The 20,237-nt window shown below is 46.2% G+C and overlaps 1 protein-coding gene across 2 annotated transcripts; it reads left to right on the forward strand.

Moving 5' to 3' along the window:
• Positions 1-203: 203 nt before the first annotated feature.
• On the forward strand, positions 204-17,335 carry CMBL (carboxymethylenebutenolidase homolog). Of its 2 annotated transcripts, XM_053657396.1 has the most exons (7): positions 204-383; positions 1,493-1,570; positions 8,942-9,175; positions 12,109-12,216; positions 12,998-13,140; positions 15,530-15,621; positions 16,998-17,335. In XM_053657396.1, the coding sequence occupies exons 3-7, from the start codon at positions 8,961-8,963 to the stop codon at positions 17,175-17,177; spliced, it is 738 nt and encodes a 245-aa protein (XP_053513371.1). In that variant the 5' UTR covers positions 204-383; positions 1,493-1,570; positions 8,942-8,960; the 3' UTR covers positions 17,178-17,335. The 2 variants fall into 2 exon arrangements, with proteins under 2 accessions (XP_053513371.1, XP_037021326.2); XM_037165431.2 differs by lacking the exon at positions 1,493-1,570 and having other exon boundaries at positions 205-383.
• The last annotated feature ends 2,902 nt before the right edge of the window (positions 17,336-20,237 follow it).

A 20,237-nucleotide genomic window follows, 5' to 3' on the forward strand; every position in this document is an offset into this window, starting at 1 on the left:
ATTTTTAAGAATACCCTAATTTTGATTTACAACACAGAAGTTACAGGTTTTAGGAACCAGGCACACTCTTCCTTCTCCAAGCTTTCCTCCCTCCCTCCCCTCCCTCCCTCCTCCCGTCCACCTCCCGCGCCTCTCCTAACGGGGCGCCCCTCCCCTGCCCGCGCCAGGCGCCCCGCCTTCCCCGGGTGCAGGGAGTCCGGGACTGCCACTGGCCCGCAGAGAGCCCGCCGCCCTCGGTCACCGCGTCCACTTCCGCCCGGGAAGGAGGCGCCTCCTACTCGGCTCGCCCCTGACCGTGGCTCGGGGATCCGTGGGTCTGCGGCGCTGCCCTTTCCCGGTGTTGCCCCCTCTGCGCAGTAGGCAGTTTCCAGCCGGCGGAAGAGGTACGTGCGCTTCCCGAGAGGGAGCCGCGCTGGGAGCTCCCCTCCGCTCTTAATCGATCGGGTGTTTGCAGGAGGCAAGGAGGGTCTTTGCCATGCGCGCGGGTGATAAGCCTGTCGAAGTCCGTTTTCAAAACCTGGCTTTTATCAAAGCAGTACCTTGTCAATGCAGAAAAGCAACCCCCGCCATTCCACCTGGGTAAATTTTCCTGTACTGTTTAACCATACATTTTAGAAATAGTTGAAATCATACTGTATATAAACCTGTGTTCGTTTTCCCAGAGGCTGGTCAAAAGCTTTCCTTCCTGCCATCGAGTACGCTTTATAACTATTTTCCTACAGTTAAACATTTTGGTTGCATCCTTTTTGCTACTGATGTAAAGGTACGGGGAAACATGACCATATTTGTGTCAAGATCATTTGGCAGCGTTTTTTAAGGGTGGATATTAAGAGAGGAGGTATTGGGTGTAGGAGCAAGACGTCCTGGCTGCTGGGTACGTGCTGCCCAGAAAGACTGCACAGTCCACACCCATGGCCGCATGGGTCGTGAGGCAGGAGTGTCGCCTTGCCCAGGCCTTGCTAACATAGGGTACTGCCATTTAGGTTTCTTGCTGATGGAAAATGCCACCTGACACCTTCAAAGCCCATTTAAAGTAAGGTGGTCAGAAGTGAGCCCTGCGTGCATCTGGGGAAATCCTATCTAGGCCTGAAGCAGCCCAAGGGAAGGTCAAAGGCAGCCAAGTGATTGGCGCGTTCCCAGGTCAGCATTGTGCTCATCACCTCTGGCTTTCTACTTTAATACTGCCTGGACCTTGTACCTTATGGAAAATGCAAACATGATGGCTGAAAAATAAATAATTGGGCGAGTTGACATTCACATAATCATCTAAGGAGAAGGAGGGCCCAGTCTTCTCCTGCAAGACTGAAAATCAGTTCCCAGGCACGTTCCTCCAGTGTTTACCCGGTCAAGGAAATAACCTGAGCCTTCCCAGTAGCCAACGCCCTTCGTGTATTAGCTTTCAGTGTTGATTTTGTGGCGCTTGCAGGTGGTTTCTATTTCTAAATCTCCGAAGCTTCCAGAAATTTATCCCCAGACTTCTTTCTTTTTACAGCCCCGTCTCTGCCCATCCTCTTCGCTGGTCAAAATCTGTTCTCTACATTTCCTGTGGAGATTGTTACTGCGTTGGGAAGTATGACTTCCGAGTTATTTAAATTCTTGGGGGTGCGAAAGTAGGAATACCACACTTGCTTGTCATGCTTTACCACACATTTTTTGCCTTTCTGACTTCTGGTGAGAAAAAGGGACTATTGTTCAATTATATTATTAGAAGATATTTTTCAGTGTAAGGTAAAAAATCATGACTCTTATACAGAGATTAAAATGAGCACTGTTAAAGGTTCTGTTTTATTCCTTAAAGAGGGAATCAGGCAGCTGTTATAACTGTTTCAAAAAAGAAGTCAAGAAGCACAAATTTATATAGAGTAAGGACGGCCTCAGCAAAGTATACCTCAGGAGAGGAGCCAGGACTGGCCACTCCTTGGATTTGCAGACCAAACGTGCACCGGTGATCCCCATGGGGCTTGACTTGTGACTCTGGGGAGGCACCTGCTGTGTGAAGCCAGGGCTGGAGGATGTGCAGGAAAAAATTATTCATTCAAGACACTTGTTAAAGAACGGCAGGGCAGACCTTATCGAGGACTATCATAATAGGTGTAGGGACCGCCGCAATGGGATTTTGCCATAGAAAAGAGAATGGGCTCAACTCTGAATATGAGAAAAATTGGAGCTTTATAGCCAAAGAGCAGAGTAGGGGTCAGTGGATGGAAAATTACTAAGGAAACATCAGGGTTAAGGGAATCCAGCCAAATTGACTTGACAGGATTGTGGCAGAAGACAAAGCCAAGGTGATCAGACATCATGGTGTGTCTGATCATGGATGGTGGAGGGTGAGGATATGGATCAGATATGGACAGTGGGAGGATTCTGCTAAACTGACTTAGCAGGTTCTTACTAAAACTGACAATGCAGAGATGAACTTGGAAGCCCAAAAGTCAGAGCCCAGTTGAGAAGGGGGTTCAGAGGAGTTTGGGTCAAGGAGAGAAACTTTTGTCAAGGACCATCAGTCTGTAGGGGAGGGGGCTTTGTAGTCGTTCACACCTATGTGGCAGCTTGCATGAATGTTATGGGTAATCACAGGCATTAGTGGTGAATTTAGTGTGGCATTGACAAAGAAGGTACCCACTAGGGTGTCCTCTGCAGAAGCATATGTCGGCCAACCCTGGTGCCACCATGAGGCCTTCACCTGTGGGGACTAAAGGTTTGACCTCAGGGTGACCAGCGTGTGCTGCCAAACCCATCTGCCATGATACAGAAAAGCCATTCTTCACGCACATTCTATGAGGGCCTCACCTCACGTCAGGACCACAGTCCCATCCCCTACTGGGAGGAAACAGAAACCTTCCCACTCGCAATGAATGACTCTAGAAAGGACATACAGAGAAAACTTTCTTCTTTTTTAAAAAAATTTTAGTAATATATTTTATTAATTATGCCATTACAGTTGTCCTATTCCCCCCTTAATCCCCTCCATCCTGTATACCCCCTCCCACCCACATTCCGCCCCTTAGTTCATGTCCATGTGTCATAAGTTCTTTAGCTTCTACATTTCTTACACTACTCTTGCCTCCCCGTCTATATTCTCCCCACCGTCTGTGCTACTTATTCTCCATACCTTCTCCTCCCCACCCTGTCTCCTCCTCCCACTCCTCTGTTGCTAACCCTCCATGTGATCTCCATTTCTATGGTTCCACTCCTGTTCTGGCTGACCACTTAGTTTGTTTTTGTTTTAGGTGTTGTTGCTAATAACTGTGAGTTTGCTGTCCTTTCACTGTTCATCTTTTTCATCTTCTTTTTCTTAGATAAGTCCCTTTAACATTTCATATAATAAGGGCTTGGTGATGATGAACTCCTTGAACTTGACCTTAATTGAGAAGTGCTTTATCTGTCCTTCCATTCTAAATGAAAGGTTTGCTGGATAGAGCAATCTTGGTTGTAGGTCCTTGCCTTTCATGACTTGGAATATTTCTTTTCAGCCCCTTCTCACCTGTAAGGTCTCTTTTGAGAAATCCGCTGACAGTCTGATGGGAACTCCTTTGCAGGTGACTGTCCCCTTAGCTCTTGCTGCTTCTAGAATTCTCTCCTTCATTTTAATCTTGGCTAATGTAATGATAATGTGCCTTGGTGTGTTCCTTCTTGGATCCAACTTCTTTGGGACTCTCTGAGCTTCCTGGATTTCCTGGAAGTCTGTTACCTTTGCCAGATTGGGGAAGTTCTCCTTTATTATTTGTTCGAATAAGGTTTCCACTCATGGCTGTTCCTCTTCCCCTTCTGGTACCCCTATAATTCGGATGTTGGAACGTTTAAAGATGTCCTGGAGGTTCCTAAGCCTCTCTCATTTTTTTGAATTCTTTTTTCTTCATTCTTTTCTGTTTGGTCATTTTTTTCTTCCTTCTGGTCCACTCCATTGATTTGAGTCCCAGTTTCCTTTCCATCACTATTGCTTTCCTGTGCATTTCCCTTCATTTCACTTAGTTTAGCCTTCATTTGTTCCTCTAATTTGTGACTAAAATCGACCAGTTCTGTGAGCATCGTGATCACCAGTGTTTTGAACTGTACATCTGATAGGTTGGCTATCTCTTGGTTGCTTAAAAGTATTGGCTCTGGGGCTTTGATTTGTTCTTCTGTTTGAGTCATAATTTTTTGGTCAGGTCTCACCTGTGCATATGAGTAGTGGAGACTTAGGTGTTCATCAGGGCGAGGCAACCCAGGTTGCTGGGTTGTGACACTGTATGTGGGGGCAGGTCAAAGAAGGAACAATGGTGCTTGTTCCACCTGTATCTCAGTCCCTTCCCACAAGCAAATTGGGCCCTTCTGGTGCTGGTTCCCAGGTGGGTGGGCTTGTGCACCTTCTAGGACCCTGTGGGTCTCTCCAACGAACTCTCCTGTGAGGCTGAGAGTCTCTTCCAGCACCTCTGCCCCCACAAGTGTTTTCAATCAGTGCTTTTAGGCTTTATTTCCCATCACTGGGGCCCTGGGTTGTGCAATCTGTCTTGCTGCTTGTTTTTGCCTTGTTTACCTGCGCGAGAATGTGTGTCCCCAGTCAGCCAACTGCCTTGCGCACCTCACTGGGTCTGCTCATTTCCTCCCCATGCCCGGGTCTGCCAGCCACCACTTTTTCCTGCCATGACCCCTCTCTGCCGGCTGCTGACCTCACCCCTCTTACCAGTCTGGTTGAATGGTTGTTGGACTTCCATACAGTTCAATTTTGTGTCTGTTCTGGTTGTGTTTTTGCTTCTAAATCTTTGTTGTCCTTAATTTTGGTTGTGCAAGGAGGCACAATGTTTACACTTACACCTGCATCTTGGCCGGAAGTTGGAGAAAACACTTTCAATGAAATGGCTCAACAGTTCCATCGTCCACTGCACACCCTTCTGCTTTCATTGTATTTGAACAGTTTTGCAATTCTTTGAAAATCATGGGTAACTGATGGACTTGTAAATTCTGTCCTGTCTCAATTTGACATTCATCTCAATGTTCCTTGACCTTACATAAACTTGTGCTCTTTTCTTTTTTTCCTTTGTACAGTTATAACATCTGTCTCATTTTTTCCTGTTGTGTGTGTAAAATAAAATCCCTACTATATTCATATTTATATCTATGTCAGGGTCATGGTTTTACTTTTTCCTATAAGTTATCTTTTAACAAATGGGCCATTTATGTGGAAAGAGCCAAAATGCTGAAAGGCATATTTTGCATGTAGAAAATTTCTGCATAGTGTAGTCCATCAGTAAGGTGTCAAGGGTATGTTCCCTGCGGCTCTCACCCCACAACGGAGTACAGTCCAAAGAAACTGCCCTGTCCACCGTGACCTTGGCCCTGGTCACCCAGCAGGCTGTGCCATGTGAAGGGTCTGGCAGGAGCCCAGCCTTCTACATACAGCATCCCCAGGCCTCTCCTGGCCACCACCCTTTCTGCAGGAGAATGCCTTTGTAGGATCAGTTCGGAGGGGGGTCTCCTGGTTGTAAACACTCTTTTTGGAATGTGGGTATCAATTAAAGATAAAGTTAAAAGGTCCAGATTCAGATTCAGGGCTCATCTGGAGTGACCAGGATTTTCTGTGGTCTCTGAATCCTCAGGACGGCCCAGGTAAGAAATCAGCCCCAGGAATCAGTTCTCAGCAAGGAGGCAATGGACATAAAAGTCAATACTACTGATATTGGACTGTTCTGACTTCTTTTACTAGTGATAGTTCTATCGGTAGTTGATGAACACAAATCAATGGAAAATGCAGTCAAGTTTCCTTTGGTCAAGTGGCTAGCTCTTAATTTCTTTCTCCTTAAAATTTAGTTATGTCATTTCTAGTTATGCACATTTAGAACGTTCCTGAAAGTAAACAATGAAATATAGCTGCCACCCATTTTCACATGAACTAGATTTGAAAAAATTTTTCAGTCCTGGCTGGCTGGTGTGGCTTGGTGGAGCAAGTGCCAGCCTTCAAACCAAGAGGTCACTGGTTCGATCTCCTATCAGGGCACATGCCTGGGTTATGGGCCAGGTTCCCCATTGGGGGCATGTGAGAGGCAACCAACTGATGTTTTTCTCACACATTTCTCTCTCTTCTTTCCCTTTCCCTGTCTCTGAAAATAAGTACATAAAATCTTTTTTAAAAAATAAAATTTTTAATTTTTTCCTTTGTACTTTAGATCAAAACTTTTTAAGGAAATAAAATATAACAAATACAATTAAAACCAACCATCTCCTTCCTTCACCAATAACCACTGTCTAATAATGACAGTGTGTTTTATTCTCTTGAGTTAGATTTTTAAAGTCCTATATTTATTAATAAAATAAGTGTTGCCCTGGCTGGTGTGGCTCAGTGGATTGAGCGCGGGCCTGCGAACCATATGATGTTGGTTTGGTTCCCAGTCGGGGCACATGCTTGGGTTGCGGGCCAGTTCCCAGTGGGGGACACATGAGAGGCAACTACACATTGATGTTTCTCTCCCTTTCTTCTTCCCTTGCCCTCTCTCTGAAAATAAGTGAATAAAATATTTAAAAAATAAAATAAGTGTTGTTTGGGGGTTTTAGTATTTACTTAGCCTCAAAAAAGCTATGATGTTTTTTATAGCATTATGTTTTTGAGATTTGTCATATCGATCTATAGTTTGTTCATTGAACTGCTATAGAATACTCTTTTCATGTTTTTGTGTGTGCGTGTCCTAAGGTTGCCATAACCAGTTATCACAAACCGAGTGACTTAAGACAACAGAAATCTGTTCTCTCAAGAACTTACTCCATTTCGATCTTGGTCGGGCGGCCCAGTCGGTTGCAGCGTCGTCCTGCACATGGAGAGGTTGTGGGCTGCATCCCGGTCCAGAGAACCTGGGAGGGGCAGCTGATCAATGCTTCTCTCCACGTTGATGTCTCCGTTTCTCTCCCTTTCTATGCTCCACCTATCCTTCCTCCCTTTCTCCTCTCTTCTCTTTCTGCAATCCATAAGCATATTTTGGGGTGAGGATTTAAAAACATTTTATTCCATTTTGGAGGCCTGAAGTCCTACATGAAGGGGTTGGTAGGACCACGCTCTTCCTCAGACCTTTGAAGGAGAAGCCCTCCCGGCCTCTGTTTTAGTTTCTGGCAGTTGCCGGCCATCCTTAGTGTTCCTCGGTTTAGAGGTGCATCACCCCAACCCCTGCCTCTGTCTTCTCCCCAGTGTGTCTGTCTCTGTATCCAAATTTCCCTCTTCTGATGAGAACACCAGGCCCCTCGGTTTGTGGGACGGCACCCAACCCACTGAGCCACACCAATCAGGGCTGTGTCCTTTCCTGCTTTGTTTTTGGAGGCTTTTATTGTATTATTTTTAAATTTTGAAGAAATTAAATATTTTTTGTTGAGGAAAATCTTAAGCATATGTAACAGTACAGAGCCCTGGACAATGTGGCTTATTTGGTTGGGTACCATCCAGCAAATCTAGAAGTCCAGGGTTCGATTCCCGGTCAGGGCACATACCTGGGTTGTGGGTTCAGTCCCCAGTTGGGGTGCACGCAAGAGGCAGCTTCCATAGAAATTTCTCTCTCACATTGACGTTTCTCTCCCTTTCTTTCTCCCTCCCTTCCCTTTTCTCTGGAATCAATGAAAGAAAAAGAGTTTTAATAATAAAAAAGAATAAAAGTCGAGAAACTGGTACAAAAGACGCTCTTGAACTCACCACCCAGATCCGACACTGACACGGGAACTCTCCCACCTTCATCACCCCCTGGGCTCCTTGAGCGCAAACCCCAGACGTCTGGTCAGTTTCTGTTTATGGACATTTTGGGTTCCGTTTCTCAGGTTCTCCTTTCCAATGTTGCCTTGACATTTAAAACTTCAATTTGAGAATCTGTCTCAAATCGTGGATTTCATCTGTGTATATTTATTTGGATCTATGCCAGCCTTTCTCCCTCTGTGCTTGACAGGTTCCTTTCTGACAGGTTCCTTTCTTCTCCTTTCCTGCTCTCTGTTCGTTGGGTCAAACTCGTTAGGTCCCTTCCTCATTTCTCCCCACACTGTTGTCACTGTAATTTCTCCCGATCACCGTTTGCTTTGTAGTGAGTTCCTTCTCATGGGGAGTGTTTTTGGTCTGGACTGTGAAAGTCTCCTTGTAAAGGGGATTTGCCTTTGCTTCTGTGGGGTGCCCGGGGCCAATTGTCATGTTAATGTCTCAGCCCAGGTTTTGCTTGCTACTTGGAAAGGACCTTGTAAATTGGGGGGATGGTTTCGTTTTTTCCTCTTCCTGGGCTTCCTTACCGTATTCCTATCCCGGTTGGCAGTTTGCCCTTTTTGTTGTTGTTTGTTTATTTTTTTATTTTCCCCACTAACTCTGAACCTTTGAGGGCGCTGACAGTTTTTGGAGAGGTTTCAGCTGCAAATCCCATCTCACGGGGCCCCAAGGCCTCGCTGGACTCAGAATCCAGGCCGTGTTATGCTGCTCCTGTGTCTGGCCTGTCTCCAGCTTTGCCTGGCTCTATGGCTCTACCGGCATCTGCTCCCACCGTTTTGACCCTGGTTTCAGTTTGCTCTCCTGTTCTAGCTCCGCTGCCGTTCCCTTTTCCTATGAGCTCCACCATTTTTTTTTGTTTGTTTGTTTTTATTCAATGGTTACATTCACTCTGGTATTTCCAGTGTTTTGCATTTGGGATGGAGCCTTATTAGCTCCAATCCATGTTGTGGTCAAAACGAGCGGTGATCATTGATTTCTTTTTTTTCCCTTTCCAGAAAATACATAAAAGTGCACCTCGTAGATATTACACATATTAAAGATATGTGAGAACACGTTAAGCTAATATAAAGTTGTTTCCTTTAACGTCTTCAGATGGACCAAATATCATCATTGATTTCTTCCATGAGTATGCTAGGAGTAAAAATTAATATTTTTTCTGTAATCTTGATTTTAGTTTATTTACTGTTCATAATCTTCAGATTTGCACCATTCAGAAGATAAGGCATGTTTCTCTCTCTATAGCCCAACTTAACTATCTCCAATGGCTAACGAAGCGCATCCTTGTCCCTGTGACATTGGCCATAAGATAGAGTATGGAGGGATGGGGCATGAAGTTCAAGTTGAGCACATCAAGGCTTATGTCACCAGATGCCCTGTTGACGCTGGCAAAGCCGTGATTGTCATTCAAGACATATTTGGCTGGCAGTTGCCCAATACCAGATATATGGCTGACATGATTGCTGGAAATGGATACACGTGCGTATAAAGTTGTTTCTTTGCTTAAATCCATGTAAATTTCTGTGATCTATATTTTGTTCCCTTGGAGGAAAACAAAACCCAAATCAAAAGGGCCTGGCTGTATTCTAATTTACATTATCTACTTCCTTATGTCTCTGGGGTGCAGCTGAATGGGGAATGTCATATGAAAATTAAACACTCACCTGTCCAACGGAAGCTACCTGCTCCCCAACCTAATCCCTGGGCTTCAGACCTTCCTAAGAGTGACCTCATTGTGGGGCCCTGCCAGAGCAGGTACAGGACACGTGCCCTTGGGCAGATGTCACCAGCTCTGAAGTGAACCCACTGGCCCTTGAAGCACGTCGGCCTCGAGTCAGACTTCACAGGCAGGGCACCCGCAGCTACCTTGGTCTCCACCTGAACTGGCAGGGTCTTGTCTGAGCTCAGCTGGATTCCAGAACGGCACAGTGAGCACTCCCTCCTCTCCCAAAGGTTACTCCTTTGTCCATTCGAGGGGCTAAAGCTGTTCCCTGTTTGCTTTTCACCACCCTGGTAACAGTTTCAGTAAAACTCAGAATAGAGGGACTGCTCCTTCCCCTCCAGCTTCAAAAGCACAGACCCCAGCAAGCCCTGAGTTTGGAGCACTCCAGCCTCCTTTGTTTTCTCTGAAAGAGAAGCTGGAGATCAAAGGGCGCGCCTTCCTTGGTTTCCTAAGAAGGAGACCCGATTTAAAGGGAGCAGACCCCCTGCCGTGGGATGCAAATTTAGTGTTTACCAAAAAGAGGACTTTCCCTTGATTTTTCACGTTTTCATGCCCCCAATTTCTTTCTAAGGATGAGGTAACTTAACTTCTCAGGGGCAAGCCCAGTAACAAAACAAACACAAACATAAACAACGCAAACACAAAATAAAACAACAGCAGAAAAGAGAACCAGCCCCGAGACTGTCTCCAGCTGAGTCGGGCCCTGCGCTAAGGCAGTTACGAGGCTGTTGTCCGCAGTCCCCCCAGTGACCCCTCCGGGGAGGCACTGTCATGGTTTTGCTGATTGGAAAACCAAGGCGCGTTGAGAGAGGCCTGTTTGCCTCAGTCGTTCGGAAGCCACCGGCAGATGGAACGGGATCGCGGCCTCTGCTGTTTCAGGTAGTTCCTTTAGCTGACGTCAGGTCAGTAAGGTCGCCTGGGATTTACAAAGCCCTTTTGTACTCGTAGAGTCGTTTTGCCCTCAGAATAACTCTCTGAGGTTGGGCGGTGCTGCGTGCAGTCTCTGTCAGGAGAAAATGAGGCTGAAAGTGGTCAAATGACTTAAGAATATGGGGCAGCTGATGCAGGGCTGGTGCTGGAATTTACATTCTTCTGACCCAGATTTCAGTGTTCTCTCCACCCCTGCAGAAGGACCTGTGTCCCCTTATCTGTGGTGGGCGATGCCCCCTTATTTTAGGAAACAGGTCTCTGGCCAGATCAGCGTTGGCCTCATCCTCCTAGGTTGACCGGCATGGGAGATTGTGAAGGGGAGCAGAATCGGCTGCCCCCGGTTACGCCACTTGGGTGTGGGGATTGTTTTAAGCTGAAGGCAGTCGCGATCCAGCAGACTCAGGAAACACTTTTACCCCTCCCTTAACTACCTAAAAAAGTTTAGTAGGCAGCCTGATCCAGAGAGAGACCTATGACCAAAGATAACTTGTACCTGAATGACCTACCTGCGTGGCAGGACAAACATGTAATTACCATACATCTGCTCTTCTTATTGTCCTGTGACTTACTCTTTCCTTTGAAGCCCCAAACCCATAATCTGGTCCTTAGCTCAGGATGGCAATATAAGTCTCAATTTCCTCACTGCCTTTGGGTGTCCTATTTTTCTGGGGGCTCTCCTGAGTGTGAAATTGTTGATGTAAGAAATGTTCAGACCTGCAGATAATTTTTGTGAGTTTATTTGAGCCAAACTGAAGATGTACTGGGAAGCAAGCTCTAAATGCTTCCGAGAATAACACTCCCGCAGCTTCGTTTAGGCATTTGGAATTAAGAAGGGAATGTAAGGAATTCCACGAAGGTAGGAACAGAATGACAAGAACGAGAGGGAGATTACGTGATGTGCTCTCTTGAGGGTGGTGGTGCGTATTTCGAAGATCTGTTAACCTAGATGCACAGAAACAAAGGCCAGGACTTGCTTCAGGCAAAGGTAAACCTTTTACTAAAATGTTAAGTGCCTGGGCTGTGACTACCCACCACGACCTACCTGTCCAGTTAGGAACTTATGATCAGATCACCCTGTGGAATTACTTCCCATAGAACTCCTTTTCTCATCCACAAAATTGAATTTGTTTTTGCCTGTTCATTGCCTTGTGTCGCTTTAATTACTAGGCCACCCAAAGAACCTAGAAAGGAAGGAAGTTTTTTCCACCCCTACACCGGCCACGGGCTCAGGCAGGATGGCTGTTCCCCCACCGCAGCCTTTCCTAGAACCCTCATTCAACCCTCCTCCTTGCTCAGCAGGAGTTGTGCCTGGTTGGCCTACTGGGCGGAGCCGGGGGAAATTGCTTGTTCATAGTGACTGGACTTGCTAACCAGGTGTGTCATTCTGACCTGAGGCTAATGTGAAAGGCCAGCTGAGAGTTTTGGGGACAGGAGGGACTCTGGTAGCCACCTTGCTCCAGGCCCTCACTAGTGGGTCCCCTTGTCTCGTGGGGTATGTGCCCTGCTGAATAGCCTTGTCATTTTAGATGGACTGGGCTACAAGCAGCCTGCCAGAGGTCATGCACCTTTGGTTGTGACATCTGATATGGTCTGGCCTAGTGCCATTGGCTTCTTTGCTGTGATCAAAGTTGGCCCTTGGGGCCGTGACTTTTCCTGGGAGCATGAATCACCAACACAGCAAGTTTTTTTAATGAATATAAGCAAATAACGAGTCCTAACAACAATGAAACTAATATCAGTTAATGTTCCCAATTTGCAGAACCATCGTTCCAGACTTCTTTGTAGGGCAAGAGCCTTGGCACCCCTCTGGGGACTGGTCTACCTTTCCGGAGTGGTTGAAAACACGAAATGCCAGGAATATCGATAAGTAAGTTTTGGAGGGCTGTTTGTGGTGCCCCTAGGGCACCAGCGAGAGCAGAGTCTGGAGTTCGGAGGGAAAAGTGAGCCAGGCTGCACTGTCCAGACACCTACCCTTCCTTTAAGTAGGACTCGGATAACCACGACCCTTGGATTAAGATCATTGCTTCTAGCTGAAAATGTCTTCTGAGTGGTTCCAAATGGCCAATCTGCAAATGAACCATTTGCAAGACGAGGGCCGTTGTCCTTGGTCCCTTCACGGCTTACACAGTCCTGGTGGCTTTCCAGATCTTGCTTTGCTCTTTGATACAGGAGACATGTGATGCAGAGTGGGGTGTGAGGAGGAGCAAATGTGCCAAGTCAGACCATTGGGGGAGCTGCCCAGTTGTGGCTGGTGCCTGTTCAGAGGAGAGTGGGGTGCCAGGCAGGGGTAGATCTTGGGGTCCGGTCTTAGAGCCATGCTGTGGCCTTTGTCCTGTACGCTGAGGCTGGGGAGGCTGTCACTCAGCTTTCAGCTGGGAAGTGAGCTGGTCAGATTTCCTGGCCTTTTGGAAAGAGCCCTCCTGCAGCCCTGTCAGGTGGTTGAGGAGCTGGGTTTGGCAGGGAGACTTCCCAGGAGAGGTGGACGTCACTCGTCACATGGGCAGGGGGTGGTGAGGAGGGCTCCAAAAGTCAGACTCTCAGAACCTCAAGGAACAGCTGCTGACAGAGCCCCGTTAGCTGCCTGGTGCCCTTCCCAAGGCCTCACACAAGACCTCTGGATTCTCGAATAACTGTTCTTTCTGTTCTAGAGAGGTCGATGCTGTCTTGAGGTATCTGAAACAGCAGTGTCATGCCCAGAAGATCGGCGTCGTGGGATTCTGCTGGGGAGGAGTTGCTGTCCATCATGTGATGATGAAATACGCAGAGTTCAGGGCAGGGGTGTCCGTCTACGGTAAACATGCCTTGTGCGGGTTTACAGAGTGATAACAGCAGGATTTGTGGGTGACCAGAACCATGGCCAAGCTAAGGGTCCCAGGTGTGACATAAACCCAATAGTCATGAAAGTGGCTGTAAAAATCTGAAAGTCGAGATGGGGAGTGGGGAGACCTGGGTCCCAACAGTGCTGTTACTCTGGGAAAGCCACTTAAGCTGACGTCTCAGTTTCTTCACTGAGGATGAAGGGGATAACATTTATTTCTGTGGCAGCAGTCAATACCAAGCAATATTTTCATGAGGAATATCTACGCAGAGACTTTTCCAAGACACAAATTCTCAACTGCATGCATGTGTATACATGTGCACATGCACACATACACACACACAGGAGCACGCTCTGTAAAGGAGGGAAGAAAAGAAAAACCAACTCTAAAATGTAAATAGCAACATAAACATGTCAGCCCAAGCAATCCACAGGTATCACGGCACTGATAGGAACATTGTATCTGTGTGTGGAATGGTGTATTAAATTCATGATATCTGAGGGGTGACCTGAGTAAATCCCAGATTATCTCCTGGGGGGCAGGCCCCTTGTTCCACAGGCTTCCTCGATACCTGAGTGTTTTGGGGACCTACCCGTATCAGTGGACCAAGTGATGCTGTGAGAGGCCGAGTTTGGCTTCAGTGATTTTTTTTGGAGACTTGCAACACATTTGCCCATTTCACGATGGGTGATTTAGGACGCACCTGCCCACTCCGCACTGAGTGTTCAGCAGTTTTTAACCCCAAACAGCACAACCCCTGTGACCCACACTCCTTATTCACCCAATCTCTCCAGGGCGATTTTTTTTGTTCCCCTGGATGAATAGAGTCCTCAAAGGGAAACTTTTTGCCAGTGTGTGAGAGGTGAAACAAAAAACAGCAGAGGCACTAAAAAGTGTCAAAGTTGACAAATTAAAAAACCGTTTTGAGCAGTGGAAAAAGAGTCTCGATAGGTGTATTGCATCAAATGGAGAGTACTTTGAAGGTGACTGAAGTTTAAACATGTAAGAGTAAATACACACTGTTTATACATAAATTATGGGTTTATTGATGCCCTCCTCAAAGAAACATTCAGCCACACATACAAAAAAAGAAAGTTAAAAAAAGATATTTGGCCTTCTTTCATAAAATATGGCTTAATGATTCTGCACTGTGGTATTTTCGCTTACTTTCAGCATTAAAATATCCCTTTAAGTATTTACTTACACGGAAGAAATAAATTTCCAGTTGTCATCGGGTTTGCTAGAACCCGTAGTCTCTGTGAATTAGCAAAAGGTGCTCTGCTTGGATGGCTCTCTGGCGCCCCCTTCTGGCGACTCTTGTGCAATACACAAGGTGCAGAGCGTAGCAGGACTCGAGGCCTAGGGGAATCAAATCACTACAGCTTTGTAGGGGGTAGGGAGCATGGTCATCTTTCCCGTGGCTTCCTGCCTTCTGGAAAGAATTTATAGGTGAGGAGAGGCTCTCTAGGTTACTTAGTTTCGCTATGCTGCCAACAGGAAATGAGGGGGAAAAAAAGCCACCCATTATTTTCTCACACCTACTGACCACACTTGAATCAGACTCCTGTGAGTCCTCTCTCTGTGTGGGCTCTGTCCTTGGACCCGGCCCTTGGCTTCCTGGGTCAGTGCAGTGAGAATCCCTCACCTTTGATATCTAATCAGATCCTCATCCCCTGTTGTCTGTACCTCGTCACCTGGCCTGCCTTCAGCAGGAACCTCCCCTACCCCCATGTTTCCTCGTAGTTTTCTATCCACCCTCTGCCCCCCACCCTGCTCCTTGTGCACAGATCCCTACTGGACAGGCTTCTCTTTGAGACTAATTTTACAGGGCAGCCCACGTCTATGAAATTGCTTTTAAAAAGAAAGTAAACCCCCAAAAGCACATATTTTACTTTGAAAAATTGAAGGAAAGCCACATACTGTATTTTGCTGTGTATAATGCTTATGTTTTTTTGTCCAAATTTTTGAGGGAAATATAAGGATGTGCATTTTACATGGATAGTACTAGTTATATATATATATATATATATATATATATATATATATATAATATATATAAATGTTTTAAATTTTTTATTTATGTTTATGTATTGAAAGTGTAACTCTAGAAAGCAATAAGGATACCTGTATGCAAAATAGTACCCTATGATATGAAAACCGGTTTCATTTCTAAATATACATACATAAATAAATAATTGAATTGAACAGCTGAAATGGAAGATTATTTTTCCTGAAAGTTTGGGCCAAAATGCGGGTGTGCAGTACACATGGGAGTGCATGACACACGACAGAATTCGGCAGTTTTCTGTGACGTGTGCATGGATGGCACTCATGCCTTGTGTCCCTGTCCCCATCCTGTAGGCATCGTCAAGGATTCTGAAGACGTGTACAGTTTGAAGAACCCCACGTTGTTCATTTTTGCTGAGAACGATGCTGTGATTCCTCTCGAGCAAGTAAGTTGGCATCTTTCCTGTTGCATTCCTGTATTTAATAACATGAGTTGACATTTTGGGGGAAACACAACTAAAAGGTTCACTGGTTGCTTCAAATATTTTTCTGCATTTTTTATTTTTAACAAAAAAATTTAAGATTTTATTCATTTATTTTTAGAGAAAGGAAAAGGGAGGGAAAAAGAGAGGGAGAGAAACATCGATGTGCAAGACAAACAGCAATTGGCTGCCTCTCTCACGCCCCAAGCTGGGGACCTGGCCCACAACCCAGGCGTGTGTCCTGACCAGGAATCAAACTGGCAACTTTTTGGTTGATAGGCCAGGGGTCGATCCACTGAACCACACCAGCCAGGGCTAAAAAAATATTTTAATCCTCACCCGAGGATATGTTTATTGATTTGTGGAGAGAGAGGAAGAGAGAGAGACAAGAGAGAGAAAGAAACATGGATTGGTTGCCTCCCATTTGCTCCCTGACTAGGAATCGAACCTGTAACCTTTTGGTGAACAAATGGGCAACGCTCCAACCAACGGCCACCTGGCCAGGGGCACCATTAAGTTTTAAAGCTGGACTTCACTGGGGACTTGGAGTGGGATTGTATTCCCCCCCGCCCCCAATGCTCTTGGTGTGATCCAGTTACTGGGCATAGCTGAGGCCCCGCCTCCTGTCCTCACCTGTTCAGTCCTCAAGTTGCCCAGAAGCGTGCAGAAGAAAACTGGTCCAAAAGCAGTCGTCTGGAAAATTAGTGTTGGTATTCATAACCCATGTTCATACACATTTCGAATATTTTATGCTTGCGTATATTACATTTTATATTCAATATATTCACTATTATACACTTGAGTAAATGAAATTATGTTCTGAATATTGTATTATATAGAATATGTTACGTAAGATATATTAATACAGCTCTGGCTGGTGTAGCTTTGTTGTTTGGAGTGTTGTCCCATAACCAAAAGGTTACAGGTTCCATCCCCAGTTAGGCATGTATGATTCCCTGGGCAGGTGCGTGTGGAAGGCAACCAATCCATGCTTTTCTCTCGAATTGATGTTTCTCTCTCTCCATCCCTCTATCCCTTCCTCTCTCTCTAAAAGTAATGAAAAAAATGTCTTCAGGTCAGGATAAAAAAAGGTATATATTAACACAATTTCAAAGAGTCGATGTCATGTCATTTTTATATTGCCCTGAATTCTCTCCTTTCCCAGAGGTAAGGGCTGTGTTAGTTATAACATTAAAAGTAAAAAATTCATTATGGCTGTGGAACTCAATTTAAAGCACTGATGTTAAATCTCTTTTATGAGCATTCACAGAAGATTGAGAGATTGGAAAATATTACTAGAGGGTTAGAATCATTTCATCATGAAAATCTTTGCATACCAGGTCTCTTCGCTGACCCAGAAGTTAAAAGAACATTGCAAAGTGGAATATCAAATTAAAACATTTTCTGGGCAAACCCATGGGTTCGTGCATCGAAAGAGAGAAGATTGTTCATCTGAAGACAAGCCCTACGTTGACGAGGCAAGACGGAATTTACTCGAATGGCTGAACAAGTATGTTTAGCAGTGGCCAGTGCAAACTTTTCTCAGGATGGCTTTTGTTCAGAAATGGGCTTGGGAATACTTATATCATTTCTACTTTGTAGAAAATAAATCAAAGAATCCTGAAATTCATGATTTCATCTGAAACAAATTCCGTAAGAAATAAAAATTGTAAAAGTAGGTTAGTCCCTGAAGAATTTGATTGCTAGAGTCACATCCTGTTAATGAAACCCCCGGGGCTGTTTCGGGCCAGCTGACGGTTCAGGTGTGGCCTTCCTGGGCCGTAATGGAGGACGACCTTTCCAATGACTCATGTTGCAAAGCCAAGGTGACATGATCTGTAAACTCAGATCGAATGAAAGCCCAGCTTCATTAGACATTTATCATTGTCTTAATACAAATAAATTTCATGTTCATATATGGGGCTACAAAAAATAAAGATGAAAATATGGTTCCATGGGCCTAATTATATCAAGCTAATAAACTTTTTGAATTTGTGGCTTTTTATAAAAGCTTCCTCCTAGGCATTTTTGGGTCTCAGGGGGGCAGGGCTGCATCAAAAATCACTCTTGCATGCAATCAGAATTAGTTAGAATGAAGTCAAATACAAAATTCAGCTCCTGAGTAGCCCTGCCACATGTTGGTCGCTCAGCAGCCCCCGTGTGTGGGCCCTGGGAACAGTACTGGGCCGTGCTCACCCACCCTAGTGAAGGTGCTTCGAAACCTCTAGCTGCTCCTGTTGACTTTCTGTTAATTCTGTTGTCCCGCGTGTGACAGCACCACGGTTGGTCTCCCTCAGGGTCCTGCTGAGAATGCTTATTGGGAGACTGACCAAGCCTAGACAGTCCCTCCCACTAGACCCTCTCACATCCGCAGACACCAGAAGGGCTGCTTAGTGTCCAGCCCATGCGGGCCTGTGCTCTCAGTAGCCTCCCTCCACTGTGTGGGAGAATGGGGAGGGGGTTTGCTTGGGTCCTGGGTGGAGGGCGGGGCTTTCATCCCCGTGTGCCACGTCCAGTGTGGGGCCATTCCTTGTTAGTCCTGGGGCTCCTGGAGGGCAAATCATGGAAGATGTGGGGCAGGAAGGAGCCCTGGAGACTCAGGGGCCATACCCATTCCTCTTTCACTGCTGGGTGGGGCTGCAGGGTCCCAGCTTGCTGGTGGTTTTAGCTCCTTCTGTGAGAGCAGTGGAGTGACAGATGGGCCCTCTGGAGAGGGAGGGATGAGGGAGGGTGAGTGGCCTGATTCCACTTGCTTTCTGACTTATTTTGTGACGTAAGTGGAAGCCGTCTGACGCAGGGCACTAAGTATCCGAGGTCATCTTAAAGATAATCCAGGGCAAGGAGTGCCAGAAGAGAAGCATGACTGTGGAGGAAAGTTTGCCTTTTGGTTCGTTCCAGAGTATCAGTTAGGCTTTCTTGGGCTGCCCATAATGGAAAGGCTGACCAACAGTGGCTCAACTAGCCGTAGCTAAGAGAATAACACTGAAGTCTGCCCTGCACCACCTCAAAACGGATTTGAGTGGCTCAAGGCTTTACTGGCGTCAAAGCACGGTTAGGTGCCTGCCATTCCAGGCCCTGCTCGCCAGCATGGCCCTGGGTCTCTGCCTCACAAAACACCAGCCAAGCAGGAAGAGTGGGAAGGGCTCTCTTTTTGCATCCGTTTTTTGTTAGGGAGGGAACTCTTTCCCGAAATCCTCCAGCTGGTTTCCCGTATATGTCATCAAAGAGGCTGGGAGTGAGTGTGAGCTGAAGTTGGGTGAGTCCTCGGCCTGGACTGGTTGGGTCCCCAGACTGAGCACAGAGAAGAAAGGGGGTGTGGAGGCCTGTGGGCTGGGCAGCAGAGGCAGCTTCACGTGGACCACCTGCCAGATATGGGCAGAGGGAAGGAGGGGGAGGCAGGATGGGCGTAGAGTGCAAGAGCTCACAGTGCCCGGGCCCTAGTGCGTACCTAATTGTTTTTCTCCATGTAAAATCTATAAAATGCAAAGAATGATATCACTTTGTGGGCGGGGTTGTTGGGCGAATGGTCTCCTGTGGGAAGTATCATCAGTGTGGGAAGTACTTGGGTTGTGGTGGGGACTATATATCTTCAGAGTAGCGAGATGCCGCCATCCCAGCCGGAGATGCACGAGGACTAGAACTCACATGAAAATCATGGAGTTTCAAAAAGTTTAAAAAAACGGGGTGGGGGTTGGGAAGAACATCGCTGGGAGATAGAGATCTCTCCTCTCTCTGGGCCATGCAAAGATACTACAAGTAGGTAGGTGGCTGTCTGTGCGCTGGTAAGTGGGTCCTCGCCACACCCTGGACCAGCCAGCTCCTTGATGGTGGACGTCCAGCCTCCAGAACTGTGAGAAATGTTTACTGTTTAAGTCATTCAGTCTGCCATTTTTCTTCCAGGAGCCTGAACTAAGACAGCTGTTCTACTGAAGAGACAGCCTCACTATACTGGCCATTTTTTAAGCAGCCAGTTGCCTTTGGTACCCCTTTTTCTGGTGATTTAGATGATCCCCATCTTGCAAGGCTGCCTGCAAGATCACCCAAGATGGAGAAACACTTCTCCATGCTTACAAATAATCTATGAGTTTACTGTTTAATTAGTGCCATTCCCATCCCAAAATGCCCAACCCCTGTTCACAAGAACAGAACAAGGCAAAAAGATAAAAGGACGTCAGTCACGTGTAACAGACTAACCTCTTGGTCCTTCCAGACACATTTGCACTTTTCAGTCCTATTTACAACGATCAGGCTCTTTAAAACACCAACCCAGCCCAGCCAGCATAGGCACTGGGAACCAAAAGGGAAAGGGTGGTCCTGTGGGAACTGACCTCAGGCACGTGAGTACCTTTAGTTGCTCTTGCCACACACAAGATGAGACTGGGGTGGGGTCTAACGTACAAGGGGTGAGATGCTTGCCAAGTGATCTGGAATCTGAAGATAACAGGAATGGTGCCTTCAAGAGGTCTTTTTCATGAATTAAAATCAACAGCTATGAAACATCTCTATTCGGTTCCCTGTTCATAGGCCACGTAGTTTTTTTTCTCAACCATGTAAGTAAGTGCCAGGAACATTTGTGAGGC

Source organism: Artibeus jamaicensis, unplaced genomic scaffold (assembly GCF_021234435.1).
Source record: "Artibeus jamaicensis isolate MK-2021 breed Jamaican fruit bat unplaced genomic scaffold, CSHL_Jam_final scaffold_369, whole genome shotgun sequence".
NCBI classification, from domain to species: Eukaryota; Metazoa; Chordata; class Mammalia; order Chiroptera; family Phyllostomidae; genus Artibeus; species Artibeus jamaicensis.

What these genes read in the sequence shown, in the direction of transcription:
- CMBL (XM_053657396.1), top strand. Translation starts at nt 8,961, where the DNA reads ATGGCTAACGAAGCGCATCCTTGTCCCTGTGACATTGGCCATAAGATA. An exon ending in AATGCCAGGAATATCGATAA is followed by an intron (nt 12,217 to 12,997) that starts GTAAGTTTTGGA and finishes TTTCTGTTCTAG; the next exon opens with AGAGGTCGATGCTGTCTTGA. An exon ending in CTGTGATTCCTCTCGAGCAA is followed by an intron (nt 15,622 to 16,997) that starts GTAAGTTGGCAT and finishes TTTGCATACCAG; the next exon opens with GTCTCTTCGCTGACCCAGAA.